Below are 24336 nucleotides of genomic sequence, written 5' to 3'. Positions count from 1 at the left end.
ACGTTGAAGAATAATTTTACTACTATATGATGTAATAGTTAGAGTTTGAGATTTGAATGGTTTGTTAAAATTAGAAACTTTTTGCTTCTTACAGTCCTTTCTGTTTATCTTATAATTTTCAAAACCAAGAATTTGATCTAAAAACATTGGTATTTTAAATCCTGTTCTTGTATCACAAGTTTGTATGCACATATATATATATATATATATATATACACACACACATACATTCAGATTAAATTATTGAATTTATTTATCTATATTCCCACATGCATCCATTGATGCATTTGTTACAAAGTTATTAAAATGCAACAAAAAAAAAAAAAAAAAAAAAAAAAGGAAATACTTGCAATATGTATCCTCTAACAATATGGCTATTAGTATTTTATATTTTTTAATTTGCATAAGGCTAAAGCTTACATACATTACATTCAATTCTGGTAAAAAAAATTTATGGATATGGAACCACTTATTACTAGTATTATAGTCTAAACTCCAACTATTATACCCAAGTTTTACAAACATACTTGAGTTGAGATCAAATGGTGATGACACAAGTCCCGGTGCTTGCTTTTATTCATGATGTTTTACTTTACTCTCATCTGGGTCTTCTAATCTTCCAGCTTTATTCTAAACCCTCACACTCATTATATTTTTTGATCCATTGACGATCCACTGTTTTTTACAACAGTTAAATGTTACAAGTCATTAATTTTCCATCTAATGCCAACCCGCCCAAACATTTTTCACCCGGTGACTTTATGCCATATTTTCACAGTGGATGCTCTTTCACAAACTTCAATCCATCTCATTATTGTTTATAACTTCTACATATCCACAGTGTGACACATAGTATCTCGTGCACTAAAAGACACTGAAGTTTTTGTACAGCAGAAACTACGCATATTCTCATATGGTACAAACATAGTAACAACACATTTGTGCAACAGACATGAATGTAATCAAGAAGACACAACTTGTTCTACATATTTTAATGCTGCATTCATTTCACGTCATTTGCTCATTTCACGTCATTACTCCCTTTCGCCACAAAGTAGAGCCTTGAAAAGCAACTGCCTACTTACAACCGATTACATGAAACCACACATTCAGACATCAAGGTCAATCGTTGTTCAAAGCAAAGCGTAAATCCACAAGGAATCATAGAGCTTCAACTTTGAAAAGATTGATTGCATAGAGAACTTGAGAAAATTCAATACCGAGAATCCTCGACAAATGCGTAATGAGGCTAGCTCATTTCGAAGCATTACAATGCATGTTACAATACTAAGAACAGGTCGAAGATCGTTACTGGAACAGCTAGAGTTAAAATTACGATTAGACAGCTTGCTAAAAGTGATTGAACAACTTCTTTAGCGTCAACAAAACATGAAAAAACTTTAATCATACAAACCTACTTGAGCAATTTAAGCTGGTACAAAAGCAGGCATATGATGAAGTGGCAGTCACGACTAGGAATACAGAGACTCCAATAGAACAGAATTCGTTATATTCCTTTTAAGAAAAAAAGAGGTTTCTTCGTAAAACATAAGCATGAAAATCTAGCGATACTGTGAGATCATACCATACAATCTAAGCCTACTGAGGAAAATCCTACCCCGATTACCTGGACTCCAGCTCTACGTCCCATTGAGGAATCGCCTCTTTTTCAATCTCATCTGGATGCCACTCTGGATCCCATTGAGAAGCTCCTAATTCTTTTTCTATTATGTCACGGATAACATTTGTTGATAACAACCCTTCTGTCCGAATGGCAAGCTTCTCTTCATCTGGGCTGATGAACACCATTGTGGGCAGACCTCGGATCTGGAGAAAAAATAATATCAAAAATGTTGAATTTTAAAAACAGGCCAACAATCATTTTGTTCAAAATACAAGTAATGAAAAAATCACATCTCAACTGAACAAGTTGATGAAGCGGTAATAAAAGTACATTAAAAGCAATGGGAAGCTCACCTGCATTTGAGAACAAAACTCGTGCTCTTCATCAGTGTCAATTTTTAAAAACCGAACGTTGTCAGTGTATTCGACTGCTAGCTGCGTTGCAAACACGAGCATTTCAACAACCTCCTTTCAGATATGTACACAATTTTTTCAAATCATACCTTCATAGGGGGATCTTTAGGCCTTAAGAATATGTGGATTGCGGAAGTTGCACATTAGTCATAAAGTTGAAAGTCAAAACACATAAGCCACAGAACACCAATATCGAATGACACACACCATCTAACCTTAAACGACAGTCCTGAACCCCAAATAAGAAAATTAGAACCCGCCAATCAGCACAATGTACACTGTACTCCATTGTAATTTTCATAATCTTCAAATGAGCATGTAAGCCCTTCATAAAATAAAATAAAATAAAATAAAATAAAAGATCTAGTATCCCTAGATCGCGCAACTGTACAATCGGTGGCTAGCAAGGGCAGTACCTGCTCCAATTCCTGAGCTAGGAAAATGCACGGACCACACCAAGTCGCGTAAAAATCAACAACTATAGGTAAATCTCTTTCGTTCGACAGGATTTCATCTAATTCACTTGCGGACACCTTTTTCTGCAGCCGGCCAAGAAAGAGTTATGTTGACACGACAATCAAAAAAAATAAGGGCTTTGATTACGATTCAAACAACAAGTTAGTCGGTAAATTTACGCACATGCTAGCACTCAGACAGTGGAAGAAAAAGGAAGGAGATAATTACCACGAGGTAATCTCCCTTAGCTCCAGCAGCGCGAACAGAAAGTGCAAAACTCTGCGGCCTCACAAAATTTGGGGTGCGTACTTCCAACCGAACCCCATTGAAATTAGAATTCGAAAGACTTTGGCTGCCAGCTTTATAAACTAAATTAGCCCTAGACGGAACTTGATGACGAATGGTTAAAGCAGTCACACGCTGAGGCTGGGGAAGACAGGGAGTGGACGTAAGAGACGCCATGGAAACAGATGCTGCCATTCCAGCCTCGGTTTTCACAGCTCTCACCTACTCGCTTCCTCTTCCTCTCCCACGGTCACTCATTCACTCTGCAGAAACAAAGCACTTTTTGTTTTCAGATGCACCACATTCTCATTCGAGTTGACAACGTCATTGCAGCACCGACTAGTTATTAAGAAGACGCTCTATGAAAAACAACATGCGAATGCAATGAGAACACCCGCTCCTTACACGAATTCCCTTGCGACCCAGTCATACCATCCAAATTAAGTCCAAAAAAACAAAATTCCAACCCGCGCAGTAATTGCAAAACTCAACAACATCCAACTCCACAAAAAACTTCAGAAATCCACTTAACCACACTGACCACTCGACTAGAATTAGAACGCAAGAGAGGAAAACTAATGCTAAGCGCGAAGGAGCTGAATACTACAACGCAAGAGACGGAAGCAGCTTAAACCTCGGCATACCGGACTTGTTTGCTCTCGACAGTGACAGGAGCGGATTTATCTGCGAACAGCACGAAAAAATTATTCCGCACAGAAGTTGAGGCCACCGAGATGATTTGAAGTTGTTAAAAACAGAAGGAAGGGATAGAACAGCAGCGGCAAAAGGCCCGAGGGAAGTGAATCTGGGAGTGAGCAAGCATGGGAACCAACAACAACAAGAGTAGGGTTTGATGAAACATAATCCTCAAGAACGTGACCTCCATCAGTGATCGTCGTCACCACGGCCAAGGGGTGTGCCACGATCATGGGGATTCAGCAAACTTAACTTCTATGGTTTCTATGACCGCAGATTCGTCCCACGCCCGCACCTTCATCCATTCGTGTCTCCATCCATCCGTGTTTTCGTGCATCCATCCACTCCCCAGCTAATGCACTTTACTTTGTTTTGTATTATTAAAAGATGGCATGAGTTGAATTCAAATTTGCTAGAAATGGCTAATTGTTACTTACAATGATGATGAATTCTTGCTTGTAATTACGTTACTTACCCATAAATCTTTCAATATAGTAATTCACGATGTTGTTGATTTCATAGATAATTTCAATTTATACAATTACCAAAAAACATTGTGTTCAAGCACATAGTTTTTAGGTCCAGGTGTATTCACTTTTGAAAAAACAGAGCAACTATTGCAATTTAAGAAGTTTAACAAGTTACTAAATGTACTTTAGATATGAAATTTGACCAATTGCAACCATCCAATTCTTTATAAACAATTTTTCTTTTTTATATAGCATGATAGGCAATTCAGGTATAATTTTACTATTTTAATCATTTTTTTACACTTATTTTTGTCGAGCTTGTCTACAAACACACACACACACATATATATATATATATATATATATATAATGTACAATAAAATGGGTGTATGAGACTAATTTAGGTTAATGAAGGTTATGAAATTCATTGTGATAAACTTGGCTCTACCCCTTCTGAAAACATAATTTATTAATAGTACTATTACGGGCACAAATTTGTGAATGCATGATCTCAAAAGCTTTGTCATTAATCATGTATTGATTAATTCGGGAATTGACATTTTAGCAAACGGCTCTAAATACAGTTTTTAAACATTATGATTACCAACTTTTGTTGTGTGTTTTCCACTTTTGTTAAATACTTATAAAAAAATGCAAGTCAAGTATATGTTTTTATTATTATTTTATATACACATGGAACCATGAATAATGTACATTGCCAAAATTTGATGTCTTGTTAGAGGAACAAATCATAAGCATACATATTGATTGTGATTTTTAATGAATATTTTCAAAATCTCTCCCTATATGTATAAATACATATAAATATTAATATATATGTATCAAAAAAGCCGCTTCAATGATTTCACCTTGTTACCATAGTTCTCAATGAACCAAGGCATTATATCAGGACAAGCATATATTACATTATATACTTATCAAGCACAAGCTTCATTGTGTAAAAGCATCTTTAAAATGTAAGAAAGTAAGAGGTAATCAAGTAAAGTTGAATTATGTCAATTTTGAGCAACAACAAATTACTTATGATGATTTCATAGTCGTGATAGTAATGTAGACCGATTTGGAAAGGGCCATTCACAAAACCTAACAATTATGAACTTCTTTTTGTACACTTTTTATTTTTATCTTTTGCTCTGTCACCTCAACATTCTACCCATTGGAATTTGTGCCCAGCTGGCACTGCCACCTGGACGTATGAATCGTATGACATGGCGCATGCGTGCCATTTGTCATACCTTGGTGCCCCATTTTGACCATGGCACCCCCATACTCCGAATAACGTTTATTATTATTTTTATTTTTAGGCATATTAATTTTTTAATATGATAAACCACTAAAACGATCTGACAATTCCAACAGAAGTTCAAAATTCCATTTACAACAACATATGAGCAGCACGTGAAAATCAAACTGATATTATATTGAATTCAAAGTCACAAAGAATAACTATACTTCAAAGAAATAGTTGAATTGAAAATATGGTATTTTAAAATTCTCACATGGATATTCATTTCACCATTAGTGTGAAACATCTGCATTTAAAGAATACTCAACCTTGTTCTAAATAGAGTTTTTTGAGCACCTCACAGAAATTGCAAAACTATATATATATTAAGAGAGAGAGTTCTTAACTATTAACCTATACTATTTCCAATATGATTCAGATTCAAATATTGAAGTGGTTGATCCATTATTATTTTTTCTTGTAATTAATTTTCAAATAATATTGTCTAATAAGCTAAATGAATACCCAAATTTCATTAACACAAAACACATCATATTAATATCAAAAACCTTGATTATATTATGTACATGTGTATGCCATGTTTTTTATATAATCAATAGATATATGTTTTTGTGTGTGTCCACCATGTTTTTATTTTTTATTTTTAAAGAGAAGTTTAAGATGAATTGCTGTAATCTCCATCCAATGCATGTACTTTCAAATATTGATAATACTCCTCCATTAATTGTTTTAAATTGTTTATTGAGATCTGTTTTTCTATTTTTTATAAAATAAATATTTTTACTAAGTATCCAAGCAACAATGACATCAATATGGATAAATAAATCGAATTAATAAGACTAGAGTCATAAAAATCAAAATATCTTGTGCCACATTTCCTTAAATGTTCTCTCAAAAAGTTCTTAAAATTCCTAACTTTTTCACTTGCTATGTATGTAGCTTACAAGTTGTAAATTATGCTTTTGTCTTCAAACTTATTTTTCAACTGTTTTACATCATTTTATTATTATTATTTAAAAAAACATCATTGTATAAAAATTTATATTCCTATGCAATAAGAAGATAAAAACAACAAAAATGTTGTTAAACATTTATTTATTTATCTAAATATGATACTAACTCCAAATAAAATGCTTTCTTTTGAGCAAAGTATTAAGAACATCTTCATCTTTACCACATCAATCAAGGTTGTCAAAGACTATTCATAAATCTCAAGTTTATGATTGGCATTAGCTATAGTGAAAGCTTGACTAAAAATAAGTGCCTAAGCTATTACATGAAACAAAAACACCAAATTTATTGAGAGCATTAAATGTAGCCAACACTCTCCATAATATTAACTATAGTTTACAATAAATATTGTAGTTACAATGTTTGGAATTTAATGGAGAAAAATTGTTTATCTTCTCTCTTTCTCTTTGTATACAAGAGACAACTACATCAATATATAGATAAAAAAACTTTCTCTCCTTCTATATACTCTTTTATATATATATATATATATATATATATATATATATATATATATGTGCATATATGCACATTACTTCTAGGTATTCTTGTGTCTCTTCAAATATTTTCAACACATTATTAATATGCTCGCTCCTATGCACTAGTCTTGATTCTTAAAAACTTGTGTGCACCTTATTCTTTGCATTGTTTTTTTTTGTTTTTTTGTTTTTTTTGTTTTTTTTATCTACACTACATTGCTTTGTGCTCTACACCTTATTTGATACATTCTATGTCCCGCTTGCCTTCACAACCCTATAATCAAGCTGCTCAGCCTTGTCGCCACTTGCTACATCTTGTTGAAGTGCCGTGCCTTGTTGCCAACTGTGACACCTTATCCAACTATCATGTCCTATTGTTGACTCCCACACCTTACTTATCTGTTGTGCCTTGCTGCCGACTGCCACATCCCTTCCAATTGGTGTGCTTTGCCATCGACTATTGCATCCTACCAAGCTACTATGTATTATTGGTGACTAGTGTGCCTTGTCATCCATTGCTGCTATCCATCTTTGCCGCCATTGTCTGCCACTGCTATCTCCCACTATTGCCACAATCTACCACATACTCTTTTTTTTGTGGAGAAAAAAAAAAAAATCTCTCCACATTTTTAACATTTTTTATTTTAAGTTCAACTTTATCATTTTATTTGGCTTTATATTTCTATGTACATTTTATTCAACTTTTTCTACTTGATCTTATATTATTTTTATTGATTTATTTATAATAAGTGCTTCAACATCTTCAACTACTTCTACTATGGTTCCAACTATCACTATTATATCCCAACATTTTAAAGCTCTTATATTTCTACTATTGGTTGTTAATAGAAAAAATTATCTATTATAGACAAAAATAGAAAAAATAAATTTATTTGTAGAACAATTCTTAGATGCAATTTCGTTTAAAGAATCTCATACTGTAAGTACTTCTATTTCTCTTGCTATTTGTTGGAAAGCACTTCTTTTTCTTTATTGTCATCTTGTACGTCCATTGTAACATCAATATTTAGAAATGGAAGATTCAACCAAGCTTTGGGAGAATCTTAAATCCAAGTTTGATCATCAAAAGACCATTTTCCTTCTACATACATGTCATGATTGAATACATTTATGTATCTTGGATCTTTAAAATTTAAATACTTTTAATGGTAAAATATATCATATTATCTTATAACTACAATTGTATTGATAAAATGTCTTTGAAGAAGAAATGATTGAGAAAACTCTATCTATATATCTTCATCAATTTGCTTTCCTTGCAGAAAAATATAGAAATATGAAATTTCAAAGTCATCCTAATCTCATGTCCTATCTACTTCTTATAGAGAAATAAAATGAGTTACTCTTGCGTAATATGAAAATTCATCTTGTTAAAACCATGGTTCCAAAATCTCATGCATTTAATATTTCAAAGTCTAAGAAATATTTTTACAAACATAAAAAAGATACTCATAAGGACCAATATAATAGGGTATGGATAAGATATTTATATTATTGGCACATAGAGATAGGCACTTGGAGCCATATTTGAGAAGTTTCTAAAAGTTTCTAGAGGTTTTTAAAATTGGGCTAGGTTAGTGGTCTATGTAAGATTCACCATGAAACATTATAAACAAGCTTAGGATGGTTATTTAGGTAGAGTCCACTATTAAAAATATTTTAGAAAGTTCCAAGGTAGTTGAACAAAGTATAAATAAGATTGTCTAAGGCCATTTGGATACTTAATTAGGTATGACTTCAGTTCTTTTTTCTTGATAAAGTTTGATTATGTATTTTTTTGTTTAATTTTATTTTATTCTCTTTTATTTTATTTTACCTTTTAAGTTCTATTTTATTTAATTTTGTTTAATTTTTTTCTAGTCTATGTTGTCTTATGTTGTGATAAAATTTATATTGCTTTGGATTGGAAGGATCTTAGATCTTAGAAATTATTTAGTCTTATTTAATTGATATCAGAGCAAGTGTTGGTTTATTCTTTGGTAGTGTATTGATAGCCACTATCTAGTTAAAGATCAATTGTTGTAGTCACATTAGATATTTTTTTGGAGCTACCACGAGCTACTTTTAAGAAGTCAGTTAAAAAAAAAAAAAAAAAAAAAAAAAAAAGGCATTACATTAGTAGAGTTCAATAAGAAAATTGCAACATAGAAGATATAGCAAAGCAATTCTAGATAGAGACTCAAATACAACATTTCTTAGGCTAGATAGCTATTCTATAAGGACAAATAGAAGCTTCTAGGACAAGGGAGTTGATCACTGCTAGGTTGAAATTAAGCAAACCTAGTACATATCTAAAGACTTTAAGGTAAGAAGATGTGTGCCAATGGCTTTTCAACATGAATAATAATACCTCTAGCTATTTAAGGCAAACACCACCAAAAAAATTGTGAATACATCTAGCTATTTAAGAGGAGTAGTAGCCATTTTGTAGTGATATTGAACTCAAAGCTATAGAGATTAAGATGAATTTTATAATTGAGAGGAATTTGAGACCGAGTTTAGGAGTCAATTTTGGCCTATCAATGCAAAAAAGATAGAACAAGTTTAGTTGGATAATCTTACATAATCCATGTCAATGCAAGATTATGTGTATCGATTCAAGTTTTTATGTCTCTAAATTGATAATGTTTTAGAGGTAGAGATGATGGATTGATTTGTACAAGGATTGAAACTTGCGATCCAGCAAGAGATGGAATTAAGAGATCTACAAATATTTGAAGAGGCAATTAAGATTACAGAGAGGTTTGATACTATAGATTTTAAAAATTATAGAGTACAACTTAAAATAATTTTTTTTATATTGCTATCTAATATTATACTACAACAATCAATGCTTAGAAAGATTGATGTCTTCCAAGGATTATTGACACAACAAAGATGACAAATATTGGCACAAAAGAGATTGTGTTTCTATTGTTGAGAGCTAGGCCACCAAATTAGAGGTTGTTTAAAACATCAAAATTCAAGTTTTAACATATCAAGGTGGATTTATAATCTTAAGACTTATGAAGTTGTTAACAAAATGGAATAGAAAAATAGAGCTTTTTAGTAAAGGCATTGAAGGCTAGTATTGGGGATAGCTATTGTCTTTTAGAAACAAATGGCATGGCCATGGAAAACTATCAAAAGAGTTAACTAGTATATCTAACAAGTCAACTAAGAAGACAACCATGTTAACTGCTTATGGATTGTGGTTCTATGAAAAATTATATCTTGATTGGAATTATTGATCAAGTTGGAATTAAAATCAAGGTAATCAAATAAGAGAGTATATATTTAGTAAATGACTAAGAAAACATATTGAATGAGACATATAAAGAAGAAATTTTAACGTTGTTATGTTGTAATATGACTGTATGGTGAAAGATAATAATATGGATCTTATTATAGGAGAGCCAAGTTAAAAGATAAAATAAAAAATATATATAAAAGTTAAGAAGGTAATAAAACTTTTAGTAGTAATGCTATTTTTCAAAAAAAGTGGCTTCTTCCTACTTTCTAAGACCATAAATAAGGCAAAATAAAGTAGATTAGTAAAATAAAAGATATAGACATATGTATGAAAGAATCAAGAGTTGGTTTTAGTAGAATTTACCTCAAATGAAACAAAAATTGATATCCGGAAAAGAACGGTTACCAATCAGGGTCGAAATCAGACCTTGAGGCACAAAACCAAGTCTTGATGATGATTTTGAGATTCTTTTGGGAGATTAGAGAGTGGGATTTGGGAGCAAACTTAATAAGATTTCTTTGAGCATTGATTTTGAGTGATTTGAGTGTGTATTGACTTTGTAAGAGCTTTGCATAGTCAAGGTTTGTTTTAAGTGATTCTAGATTTATGAAATAAAATGGGTGATACTTATTGGAGAATTTCATAAGTTTGGTAATAGATCTACAAGTGAAATTCTTAAGGTTTGTAGGTACATATGTGTCTAACATATACTGTAATTTTGAGCTTGATCAAATAGTTGAATTGATAATTATTGAATTTCAAGTAGATTGAGGTCTTAAAAATTGAACTTTGAGAGGCAGTTAGAGTTTCTAAGACCTTTAGCAATCTACTAATTGGATTGAAGTAAAATTTATTTGTAAGAATAATAGAATTAATTTACTATACATATATGAAATTTAAAAATAATAAAATGATTTAAAAAAAAGATTTTGGCATTGGAACTTCATCATTCAGATTTAAGAAGAGGGATAGCCGATACTTGAGCAAATTTTTGGCTCAATCTTATTTTTTGTGAATATGATCTTCTTCAAATTTTTTGTACTTATTGTCAACTTAATTATTAAGAGATGTGCAAATTTTGAGTTAAAATCAATATTTCATTCATTAGTTATTGAGGTTTAAATCTGCTATAATAATTATTTGGAATTGATTAGGATTTAGTTAGGATTTGGTTTAAGATTAAGATTAGGGTTTTGGTTTGATTTAATATTTGATTAGGATTAGGATTTATTTGAGATTTGATTGGATTTTTTTAAGGATTTAGTTAGGATTAGGATTAGGATTTTGGTTTGATTTAAGATTTGATTAGAATTAGAATTAATTTAAAGTTTGATTAGAATTAATTTAAGATTTATAGAATTTGATTAATATTTGATTAGAATTTGATTAGGATTTGATTATGATTTATCTAGAATTTGATTAGAGTTTGATTAGGGTTTGACTAGGATTTTTCTAGGATTTGGTTAGGACTTATTTAGGATTTGATTAAGGTTTGATAAGGATTTGATTAAGATTTGACTAAAGTTTGACTAAGGTTTGATTATTATTTAATTAAAGTTTTTATTTTTATATTTTATTTAGATTTTTATTTTAATACATATATATTTTTTGAATTTCTATATTATTTCTTTATGATTTTTTGAAAGGATCTCTAAGAATTCTTTGATTTTTTTATATAATTTCTTTGAAATTTTAATTGAATTTGATTGATGATTGATTATATTTGATAATCTTTAATTATAATTTATTTAAAAACATACTAGAGTTGTTAGGACTTGTTGTTGTAATTTTCCTTTTATCTTCCACAATTAGGTACCCAATGCATTCTCAAGCCAAATTTCATGTAATACAACAATGTTGAGTGACATTTATGTTTTAAGAAAGCAATTCAAGGTAAAAAAGCTTAGATATGATATTATCTTTGATATGCTATGGTTAGAAATGAAAAATAAGTAAGTTAATCAACTAGTGAAGACAATCTCCTTTAAAGATGGTGGATGTAGATGATTCTTTATTCTTGTGCATTGAGTGAGGTAAAAAAATGATCTGCGGCTAAAAACTTATTTATAAGAATGATCTTTGTGAAGAAACAAATATAATATAAGCAACTGGTATATATGGTGGTTTCAAATCTTACTTCAATAGTGGAAAAGACAACTAAAAGAGTACAATAGATAGTGCAATTTATACATGAATATCAAAATATCTTTCCAATTGACTTACTTAGTATTGTGCCTCTTGATTCAAGTGCTTTCTTCCAAACATAACTATTGCCTAAGACCAAATCAACAATTTGATCAATTTATTGTTTAGCATCAAATGAACTTGAAGATCTGCAAAAGACATTGGAAAAACTCTTAGAAAAGGGCCTCATTCAAAAAAACACATTATCATGGGAAGTATTTGTATTCTTTGCATTCAAAAAGAATGGTAGACTTTGACTTTGTATTAACTATCAAGGCCTCAATAAGCAAATTATCAAAAATGCATATTTACTTTTATGCATGGATGATCTTCTTAACCAACTTCAAAGTATAACTATCTTTAGTAAATTAGATCTTTGAAGTGGCTATTAGTAAACAACTATTACAAAAAAATATAAAAAAAAATAGCATTTTATATACACTATAGATATTTTAAATGACTTGTTTTACCTTTTAGCCTCATCAATGCTCCAATTTCCTTCATAGGTCACATAAACAGATTATTTTGGAACCTTTTGGATAAGTATGTAGTTGTCTTCATCAATAATATTTTAGTTTATAGTAAAATCATTGAAAAATATGAACAACATCTATAAGAAATATTATATCGCCTACAAGATAGTCGCTTTTATTACAAGCAATCAAAGTGTGAATTTTAGAAATTGGTTGTTTTCTATTTGGGGCATATTATATCTTCGAAAGGTGTATACATAGAATAAAATAAAGTGAAAGCACTCGAGGATTGGCCAATCCCTAAGAATGCTTATGAAGTTTGCTCATTCTCAAGCATTGCTAACTATTATCGCTATTTTGTTTGGCAATTTGTACATATTATTGCATCACTAATAAGCCTATTAGAAAAGGATGTTCCATTTAAATAGAAATTAGAGCAAAAAAGGACCTTTGATAAGTTAAAAGAGGCACTCATTGTTGCTTTAACATTATAATCATATGATCTTAACTTTCTTTATATACTTGACATTGATGCTTTCAACTTTGTTATTAATGTGATCCTTCAATAAGACTTTAATAGAAGCCTTTAACTTATGGCATATGAATCATGTAATCTCAGAAGGATAGAATTCAATTACTCTGCTTATAATTGAGACAAATTAACAATTGTATATATTACAAAAGTGTGACAATTCTATTTGTGGAAGAAATCAGTGACTATTTGAACTAATCAATGGCCTTTATTATATGATTTGTATTTAAAAAATATGAAATCATAACATTATTATTGAAAAAATAATTGCAGCTCTTCAACATTCAACTTGAATACAAGCAAGGATAACAATATACTTTCTTAGAAAACTTTGTCACATAGACCAAATTTAAATCTTAAATTAGTTGATAAGATAGAAGTTACTACTATTAGCAATGACATTTCAAACCTAACCAAAGAAACAAAATAGAAGGAAACTATGCATTATGATGCTTATTTTGAGATGATTATTGATTGACTAAAAGTACACAATGTGAAATATGAAGATTATTATCTTACTGATGGCTTGCTTTATTTCAAAAAAAAAATTAATATACTTAAGAATGCTATACTTTGGATGTACATACTTCAAGAGAGACATGACATTTTAATATTTAGATATTGTCACGGCCATAATCATGTAAGCTAATAATTACATATAGAAATAGATAGAAGTAAGTAAAAGTAAGTAAAAGTAAGTTAATTCTATAATATTTAATATGGAAGCTTCCTAGAAACTTCCTAGACATTGCTTTGACTTCATAGGTGTCTTTAATTGACTTTTTGGATTAGAAACGTGATCAATAAGTTGGCCATGTGCCACACATGTTGTTAGCTTAAAGATCATGCTAACTATGTGGCCCACACGTAGAAAAACTTGCCTTGTAAGTCAAGGCATGTGCCTACAAAGTCAACACATATTGGAGGTCCTATAGAATGTCGCCACGTAGCTCTTAGTTAGATAGTATATATAGAGACAAGAGTGAAGGCTTCTTCACTCTTGTCAACTCCTTTCTTGCTTCTAGTCTAGTTTCAAGGGTCTCTAGTTTTCTTGTCTTTTGGCAATAGACATTCTAGTTCCTCTTTCAATATATATATACTTATTTATATATATTTTATTACCTCTCTTTGAGTGAAGGCTCACTTGTCTGAATTATTTTTTCATCAAGTTCTTGTTCTTGACAGATTGACAAGAATACACCTACAATATCAGAGCTTTGTCTAATCTTGATTAAGAATGGATTACTCCTTTTTCTTGATAAGATATAAACATATTAGAAGTTGCGGATTACCCTCTTCTAATTTGATATTGTCCTTAGTATTTTCTTTGTCCGCAAGTCTTCTTTTCTAGTTGTCTTGAGCGATATTAGACATCTTTCTCTTCTAAGTGTTATCATGGCAGAACTTCTTGAAATGAAGAGTGCAATGGTACAAATGCAAGAGCAATTGAGGGAGTTAATGCTTGCAATGCATCAACTCAATTTACCATCACAAGGAGCAACAAGATTGGCAAGAAGTGAAGATATAGAAATGGTTGGAGCTGCTTCAACATCTACACCAAACCATGTCCTTTTTCCTATGGTGGAACGCCCTTCAAATGTTAGAGAACCAAGAATTGCCCTACCCGAGAAGTTTGATGGCACCAGATCCAAGTTTCGAGGATTTATCAATCAAGTGCAACTTGTGATTGAACTTCAACCCCAAAGCTATCCAACTCCAAGATCACAAGTTAGATTTATTGGTACGCTTCTTTCAGGTTCGGCACTATCGTGGTTTTCATCTTTTCTTGAACGACAAGAACCAATATTGGATAATCTAGAGGCTCTTTTAGCAAAATTTCGATCCATGTATGGAGAACATGATGCAATTCGTGTTGCAACCAATAAGATCCGTATTTTACGACAAGGCAATCAATCAGTAACGTTATATGCTTCACAATTTTGACAACTTACAACTGATATCAAGTGGGATGATGCTGCACTTATTAGCCAATTCTCTACGGATTACAATATGAGGTAAAAAAATTAATGCTCAACTTACCTGATCCTCAAACATTGAGTCAAGCAATTGACTTTGTTGTGAAGTGCGACAATCACCTTTTTGAATTCCGATTTGAGAACCGTACAAGTGGACCTCAACGTTACTATAATTCAATGGCAACACCAACACCTCTTTAATACATACATTCAGAAGTAGAGGATATGTAAATTGATGCAGTACGTTTCAAACCTCTTACTGAGCAAGAAAAGACTCGTCGTCGTCAAGAAGGATTATGTTTATATTGTGGAGAACCAAAGCACACTACTCAACATTGTCCAAAGAAACGACGCAATCACAAAATGAGGAGTATGATTGTGAAAGAAGATAATATGTCAGAAAACGAGTTTGTCCAGCTACAATAGGGACCGTGCGGCTGGAACCTTATACAACTTCTAGTAAAGGTCCTATTCTCTCCTCAGAGCCCTCTCCTTGTTTTACATTAAATGCTATTTTAGGACCTAAACATTACAAAGTCTCTGCCTTGTTAGATTCAAGAGCCTCAACGTGTTTTTTAGATGAAGAATTTACTAAAAGACATAGCATATCTTTAGTAAAGAAAACTAAACCTGTTCATGTAGAAATCATAGATGGTCGTCCATTGTCTTCTGGAGATATTACTCACGAAACCCTTCCTATAGAAGTAATAATCAATGGTCATAATAATTTTGTAGTATTTAATATGATTAGATCTCTCTCTAATCCAGTCATTTTAGGTTTATTGTGGTTAGAAAAATACAACCCTCAAATAGATTGGATTTCTCGAACTCTTACTTTCTCTAAAAGTATAACTAACAGTGTAGTTAATCAAGTAGAGAGTCATAAGTCCAGTTCAATTAAACCCGTATTTATAGGTGCAAAAGCTTTCTTGCATGTTGCTATGAAAGAATCACCATACATTATTTATGCTACACCCGTTTCTATTGATGAAAAGACTTCAAGTGGCATTCCAAGCCAATATCAAGAATTTCAAGATGTATTTGAAAAAAAAGAATGCGGATACACTCCCGGAACATCGTCCCTATGATTGTTCAATTGACCTTCAAGAAGGAGCACAACCGTCATTCGGACCAATCTATAGTTTATCACAAAATGAGTTGGCTGAATTCAAGGAGTATATTGAAGAAAATCTAGCCAAGAATTTCATACGCCATTCTAAATCTCCGGTAGGAGCTCCAATTCTATTTGTGAAGAAAAAAGATGGATCATTGCGGATGTCTGTTGATTATCGAGGACTCAACAAGATTACCATCAAAAACAGATATCCACTACCTTTAATATCTGGACTTCTTGATCAGCTGAATCAAGCTAAGATCTATACAAAAATAGATCTTTGGGGAGCATACAATCTAGTACGCATCAAAGAAGGAGATGAATGATAGACTGCGTTTCAAACTAGGTATGGACATTTTGAATACAACGTCATGCCTTTTGAACTTACAAATGTACCAGCAGCTTTTCAACATCTAATGAATGATGTTTTTCGAGAGTTTTTGGACGATTTTGTGGTATGTTATCTAGACGACATCTTGATCTATTCTAAGAATCCAAAAGAACATGAACTTCATGTTCGTCGTGTGTTACAAAAATTAAGAGATGCAGGACTCTATGCTAAGATAGAAAAGTGTGTATTCCACACTACTCAAGTCGATTTTTTAGGTTACATCATTTCAAATGATTGACTTATGATGGATGCTGAGAAAGTTCAAACTATTATAGACTGGAAGATTCCAAAAACAGTAAGAGATGTCCAATATTTTTTGGGATTTGCCAACTACTATCGGATCTTCATCAAAGACTTCTCTCGAGTTGCAGCTCCACTTACACGTTTGACTTGTAAAGACAAACTCCAATGGAATCAAGAAGCGGACGTTGCTTTTAAATCTTTGAAGACAGCATTTGTTTCTGCACCAATCTTGTATCATGTTGATTTTTCCAAAGCATTCTTTATGGAAACAGATGCATCGGACTTTGCTCTAGGTGCGGTTTTATTACAAATGGGAACAGATGACAAACTTCATCCAATAGCCTTTCATTCAAGAAAATTCTCAGCAGCAGAAATCAATTATGAGATCCATGACAAAGAACTTCTTGCAATTATGGATTCTTTCCAAGAATGGCATCATTATTTAGAAGGCGCTTCTAGTATAGTCACCGTGTATATGGATCACAAGTACTTCGAATATTTTATGTCAGCACGCGTATTAAATCGTCGCCAAGCTCGTTGGAGCATGTCTTTATCAAGATTCGAGTTCATCATCACTAATCGGCCAGGAAAACAACAAGGTTTATCTGATGCCTTATCTAGACGTTCTTATTTTGCACCAAACGAAGGAGATGCAGCTTTTGAGCAATAAAGAACGGTTCTCTTGAAGCCAGAACAATTTCATCTTTGAGCAATAAAATCAACATTGACTGTTGATTAAACTTTTCTTAAGCAAGTCTAGTTAAGTATGTCTTCAGACCTTCTTGTTCATGATATCAAGAACAATTCTTCTAAATCTCATGATCCATCTAAATTTGAATTCAAGAACAACCTACTCTATTTTGAAGGACGCCTATATGTTCGAGAAGGAGAAGCACGTTTATGTGTTCTTCAAGCTCGTCACGACTTCTCAGCAGCAGGACATTTCAGATATAATAAGACTTTGGAGCTGATATCTAGAGATTTTTGGTGGCCTCAAATGTGGAAGGCAGTTAAAAATTTTGTACAATCATATGATGTTTGCTCAAGATCAAAAACTCCTCGTCATCGACCTTTTGGACTTCTTCAGCCATTACCCATTCCAGAACAACCATGGTCTTCTGTTTCTATGGACTTCATCACGGATCTTCCAATCTCAGGTTCTTATGACTCTATATTCATGATAGTAGATCGTTTTACCAAGATCGCACATTTTGTACTATATACAAAATCTATCACAGGTAAAGAAACAGCTAAGCTCTTTCTTGACAATATCTATCGCTATTATGGATTACCCAAGGATATTATATCAGATAGGGGAACTCAATTTGTATCAAGATTATGGCGGACTCTTTTCAAGATTCTTAAAGTGGATATAAAACTATCTTCGACATTCCATCCTCAAACTGATGGACAAACGGAGCGTGTTAATCAAGTTTTGGAGCAATATTTAAGATATACCATTAATTATCAACAAGATGATTGGATAACTCTTTTGCCATTGGCAGAGTTTGCTTACAATAACACGGTACACTCTTCTACAAAACAAACACCTTTCTTTGCTAATTATGGTTATCATCCACGACTTGATACTTTTGACTTTTCAAAAGTTGATAATCTTGCTGCGAAAGATTTGACAATTCATTTATCAGAGCTACATGCAACGATGAAGGTGCAGTTAAAAGAGGCTCAAGAATAACAAAACGCCAATACGGATGTCTATCGAAAGGAACAACCATCATTCGTCTTGGGTGATAAGGTATGGCTACTTCGTCGTAATATCAAGACCACTCGTCCTTGTGACAAGTTGGACTATCGAAGGCTGGGACCATTTTCTATTTCTGCACAAATCAATACAGTTGCATATCGTTTAGATCTACTAGAGTCGGTGAAAATCTATCCAGTATTCCACGTGTCTCTTCTTGAACCATACAAGACAGTGGACATACCAAGAAGATGACAAGCTCCACCTCCTCCTATAGAAGTAGACAATAATGAAGAGTTTGAAGTAGAAGAAATCTTAGATTCAAGGCGGCACAAAAATAAATTAGAATATCTTGTCCATTGGCACGGATATGGTATTAGTGAACGCACATGAGAGCTATTAAAGAATCTTGCAAATGCAACAAAGATGGTGGAGGCTTTTCATTGACGACATCCATCAAAATCAAGATGAAAACCTTCTTTATAAAAGAAACAACATCTAGGCAAGATAACATTCTACTTTCAATTCTTGTTCGTAGCTTCATTGTAGTAGTGGCGCTCAGGAGATGGAGAACCAATAACCAGCGGATTCCACTCAAGAGCCTTCATTTGTTGACCTGTCGGACAAAACATTACGATTGTCACAACCTTTAAGATGACGCAATCGAGATGAATATCTTCAAGAACGACATGTTTTTCCTCGAATAGATGGTAAGACACAACGCGTTTGGTATCACGATTTGGGAAGGGACTCCCGATGTTTGGTGATTTTGCTAGAGGTAGGAATAAATCCTGATGGTGTTCCAAATATTCTATTCGAAAGAAGTTACAAAGGCCTCAACAATGATCAAATAAGTGAGTGGTCTTCCCACCTTGGTATGGGACACTACCGATAGTTGAGAGGCCCTATCAATCATCTTTGAAGAGAACAGGGATCAGAGTATGTGGCGAATACAATTCGTCGCATCATAGATTTTCTCAACATATGGTAACCACCCCTCGTGGAACTCGTCCCTAGAAGGGGGTGTAATGTCACGGCCATAATCATGTAAGCTAATAATTACATATAAAAATAGGTAGAAGTAAGTAAAAGTAGGTAAAAGTAAGTTAATTCTATAATATTTAATATGGAAGCTTCTTAGAAACTTCCTAGACGCTGCTTTGACTTCATAGGTGTCTTTAATTGACTTTTTGGATTAGAAACGTGGTCAACAAGTTGGCCATGTGCCACACATGTTGTTAGCTTAAAGATCAAGCTAACTATGTGGCTCACACGTAGAAAAACTTGCCTTGTAAGTCAAGGCATGTGTCCTACAAAGTCAACACATATTGGAGGTCCTATAGAATGTCGCCACGTAGTTCTTAGTTAGATAGTATATATAGAGATAAGAGTGAAGGCTTCTTCACTCTTGTTAACTCCTTTCTGGCTTCTAGTCTAGTTTCAAGAGTCTCTAGTTTTCTTGTCTTTTGGCAATAGCCATTCTAGTTCCTCTTTCAATATATATACTTATTTATATATATTTTGTTACCTCTCTTTGAGTGAAGGCTCACTTGTCTGAATTATTTTTTTCATCGATTTCTTGTCCTTGACAAATATCTAAGGCATGAGAAGACTTTAGAACAAATCTCAAGGACATGGTGTCAAGGACAAGAACTCGATGAAAGACAATTCAGACAAGTGAGCCTTCACTCAAAGAGAGGTAAATAAACAAATATATATATTGAAAGAAAAACTGGAATGGCTATTGCCAAAAGACAAGAAAACTAGAGACCCTTGAAACTAGACTAGAAGCAAGAAAGGAGTTGACAAGAGTGAAGAGAGCTTCACTCTTGCCTCTATATATACTATCTAACTAGAAGCCACGTGGCAATATTCTATAAGACCTCTAATATGTGTTGACTTTCTAGGCCACATGTCTTTGCTTGCAAGGCAAGTTTTCTATGAGTGGACTACGTAGTTAGCTTGTCCTTCAAGCTACCAACATGTGTGGCACATGGCTAACTTGTTGACCAAGTTCTAACCTAAAAGTCTACTATGGACTCCTATATCGTCAAAGCAGTGTCTATGAAGCTTCTAGGAAGCTTCTCTAGAAGATATTGTACAATCAACTTACCTTTTTCTACTTTTACATACTTTTATCGACTCTTGTAGGTAATTATATGTATATCCGTGACATTACCCCCCCTTCTAGGGACGAGTTCCACGAGGAGCGGTGATTATATGTTGAGAAAGTCTAATATGCGGCGAATTGTATTTGCTACATACTCTGATCTCTGTTCTCTTCGAAGATGATTGATAGGGCCTCTCAACCATCGATAGTGTCCCATTCCACGGCGAGAAGACCACCCTGTTATTTGATCATTATTGAGGCCTTCATAACTTCCTTCTAATAATACATTTGAAACACCATCAGCAGTCGTTCCTATCTCCAGTAATATCACCAAACATCGAGAATCTCTTTCAAGGTCGTGATACCAAATGCGTTATATCTCACCATCTATTCGAGGAAGAACATGTCGTTCTTGAAGGTCTTCATCTCGGTTGCGTCATCTTGAAGGTTATGACAATCGCAATGTCTCATCCGGTAAGTCAGCAAACGAAGGTTCATGAGTTGAATCTGCTGGTTGTTGGCTCTTCATCTAATTAGCGTCACAAATGCAAAGAAGTTACAAACAAGGATAGGAAATTGAATGTTATCTTGCCTCAATCTTATCTCTTTTATAAGAGAGATTTTCATCTTGATTTTGATGGATGTCGTTGATGAAAAACTTTGACTTTAGCTGATGCATTTGCTAGATTCCTGGATGGCTCCCATGTGCGTTCACTAATATCATATCCGCGCCAATGAACAAGATATTCCAGCTTATTTCGGCGCCGCCTTGAGTCTAATATCTCTTCCACCTCAAATTCTTCATTATTATCTACTTCTATAGGAGGCGGTGGCATTTGTCTTCTTCCTTGTATATCCACTGTCTTATATTGTTCAAGAAGAGAGACGTGGAATACAGGATGGATCTTCATTGACTCCGGTAGATGTAACCGATATGCAACTGGGTTGATCTGTTCAGAAATAGAAAAGGGGCCAAGCCTACGATAGTCCAACTTGTCACAAGGTCGAGTAGTCTTGATATTGCGACGAAGTAGCCATACCTTATCACCCACGTTGATTTGTGGTTGCTCCTTACGATATAGATCTGCGTTTATTTTTTGTCGTTCTTGAGCTTCCTTCAATTGCGTCTTCATTATTGCATGTAACTCTGACAATCGATTTGCCATATCTTCTGCTGCAGGATTATCAACTTTTGAAAAATCAAAAGTATCAAGTCGTGGATGATAGCCATAATTGGCAAAGAAAGGTGTTTGTTGCGTGGAAGAATGTACCGTATTATTATAAGCAAACTCTGCCAATGGCAGAAAGGTTGTCCAATCATCTTGTTGATAATTGATAGTACACCTTAAATATTGCTCCAAGACTTGGTTTACGCGCTCTGTTTGTCCATCAGTTTGAGGATGGAAAGCCGAAGATAGCTTTATGTCCACTTTTAAAATCTTGAAAAGGGTCCTCCAAAATCTTGACACAAATTGAGTTCCCCTATCTGATATGATATCTTTAGGTAATCCATGATAGCGATAGATATTATCAATGAAAAGCTTAGCTGTTTCTTCACCTGTGATAGATTTTGTACATGGCACAAAATGTGCCATCTTGGTGAAACGATCTACTATCACAAATATAGAATCATAAGATCTTGAGCTTGGAAGATCTATGATGAAATCCATAGAAACAGAAGACCATGGTTGTTCTGGGATAAGTAATGGCTGAAGAAGTCCGTAAGGTCGATGACGAGGAATTTTTGATCTTGAACAAATATCACATGATTGTACAAAGTCTTTGACTGACTTCCACATTTGTGGCCACCAAAAATCTCTTGATATGAGTTCCAAAGTCTTATTATATCCAAAGTGTCCTGTTGTTGGAAAGTCATGACGTGCTTGAAGAACACGTAAACGTGCTTCTCTTTTTGGAACATATAGGCGTCTTTCAAAATATAATAGATTATTCTTGAACTCGAACTTAGAAGGATCATGAGACTTGGAAGAATTATTCTCGATATCATAAATAAGAGGGTCTGAGGACATACTGGACTGGATTTGCTTGAAAAAAGTTGAATCAACCGTCAATGTTGATTTCATTGCTCGGAGATGAAATTGCTCCGGTTTCAAGAGGACCGTTCTTTGTTGCTCAAAAGCTGCATCTCCTTCTTTTGGTACAAAATAAGAACGTCTAGATAGGGCATCAGACAAACCTTGTTGTTTTCCTGGCCGATAAGTGATAATGAAGTCGAATCTTGACAAAGACATACTCCAACGAGCTTGACGCCGATTCAACACGCGTACTGACATAAAATACTCGAGGTTCTTGTGATCTGTATACACAGTGACTGGACTAGAAGCGCCTTCTAGATAATGACGCCATTCTTGAAAGGAATCCACGATCGCAAGAAGTTCTGTATCGTGGATCTCATAATTGATCTCGGCTGCTGAGAATTTTCTTAAATGAAAAGCTATTGGATGAAGTTTGTCATCTGATCCCATTTGTGATAAAACTGCACCTAAGGCAAAATCTGATGCATCTGTTTCCATAAAAAATACCTTGGAAAAGTCAACACGATATAAGACTGGTGCAGAGACAAACGATGTCTTCAAGGCTTCAAATGCTGCTTCCGCTTCTTGATTCCATTGGAATTTATCTTTACTAGTCAAGCGTGTAAGTGGAGCTGTAACTCGTGAGAAATCTTTGATGAAGATCCGATAGTAATTGGCAAATCCCAAGAAACATTGGACATCTCTTACTGTCCTTGGAATCTTCCAATCCATGATTGTTTGGACTTTCTTAGAATCCATCATGAGACCATCATTTGAAATGATGTATCCTAAAAAGTCAACTTGAGTAGTGTAAAATACACACTTTTCCATCTTGGCATACAATCCTGCATCTCTAAGTTTTTGTAATACTTGACGAACATGTATTTCATGTTCTTCGACGTTCTTAGAATAAATCAGGATATCGTCTAGATATCAGACAACAAAATTGTCTAAGAATTCACGAAATACATCATTCATGAGATGTTGAAAAGCAGCTGGTGCATTTGTGAGTCCAAAGGGCATGACATTATATTCGAAATGTCCATACCTGGTTCGAAACGCAGTCTTCTATTCATCTCCTTCTTTGATCCGTACTAGATTATATGCTCCTCTTAGATCTATTTTTGTATAGATCTTAGCTTGATTCAACTGGTCAAGGAGTCCTGATATCAAAGGTAATGGATACATGTTCTTGATTGTGATCTTGTTGAGTCCTCGATAATCAACACACATTCGTAAAGATCCATCTTTTTTCTTTACGAATAGAATTGGAGCTCTTGCTGGAGATTTTGAATGGCGTATGAAATTCTTCGCTAAATTCTCGTCAATATATGTCTTGAGTTCAGCCATCTCATCTTGCGATAAACTGTAAATTGGTCCAAATGGTGGCTGAGTTCCTTCCTTGAGGTCGATTGAACAATCATATGGGCGATGCTCAGGAAGAATATCTACATTCTTTTTCTCAAAAACGTCTTGATACTCCTGATATTGACTTAGAATGCCACTTGAAGTCTTTACGTTTTCAAAAATAGGTGCAGCATAAATAGCAAAAGTTGATCTTTCTTTTGCTGTGTGTATAAATGCTTTTGCACCTATCAGTACGGGTTTTACAATACTAGAC

The 24336-nt window shown here is 33.6% G+C and overlaps 1 protein-coding gene across 2 annotated transcripts; it reads right to left on the bottom strand.

The window, feature by feature from the left end:
• Window positions 1-1495: 1495 nt before the first annotated feature.
• Window positions 1496-3628, bottom strand: LOC112290930 (thioredoxin-like protein CITRX, chloroplastic). 2 transcript variants are annotated; one of them, XM_024537901.3, is made up of 5 exons: window positions 3413-3628; window positions 2722-3041; window positions 2454-2576; window positions 1978-2058; window positions 1496-1827 (listed from the first exon to the last, which is right to left on the bottom strand). In XM_024537901.3, the coding sequence occupies exons 2-5, from the start codon at window positions 2971-2973 to the stop codon at window positions 1624-1626; spliced, it is 660 nt and encodes a 219-aa protein (XP_024393669.1). In that variant the 5' UTR covers window positions 2974-3041; window positions 3413-3628; the 3' UTR covers window positions 1496-1623. The 2 variants fall into 2 exon arrangements, with proteins under 2 accessions (XP_024393669.1, XP_024393582.1); XM_024537814.3 differs by having other exon boundaries at window positions 3423-3628.
• Between the last annotated feature and the right edge of the window lie 20708 nt (window positions 3629-24336).

Source organism: Physcomitrium patens, chromosome 1, assembly GCF_059467195.1.
Source record: "Physcomitrium patens ecotype Gransden chromosome 1, ASM5946719v1, whole genome shotgun sequence".
NCBI classification, from domain to species: domain Eukaryota; kingdom Viridiplantae; phylum Streptophyta; class Bryopsida; order Funariales; family Funariaceae; genus Physcomitrium; species Physcomitrium patens.
This window is presented reverse-complemented; position numbering and strand designations above follow the sequence as displayed.

Excerpts from the sequence above, each read along its gene's own strand:
- LOC112290930 (XM_024537901.3), bottom strand. The coding sequence starts at position 2,973 with ATGGCAGCATCTGTTTCCATGGCGTCTCTTACGTCCACTCCCTGTCTT. Across the intron at positions 2,577-2,721 it reads CTAAGGGAGATTACCTCGTG|AAAAAGGTGTCCGCAAGTGA; the intron begins GTAATTATCTCC and ends GGCCGGCTGCAG. Across the intron at positions 2,059-2,453 it reads TAGCTCAGGAATTGGAGCAG|CTAGCAGTCGAATACACTGA; the intron begins GTACTGCCCTTG and ends TTTGCAACGCAG.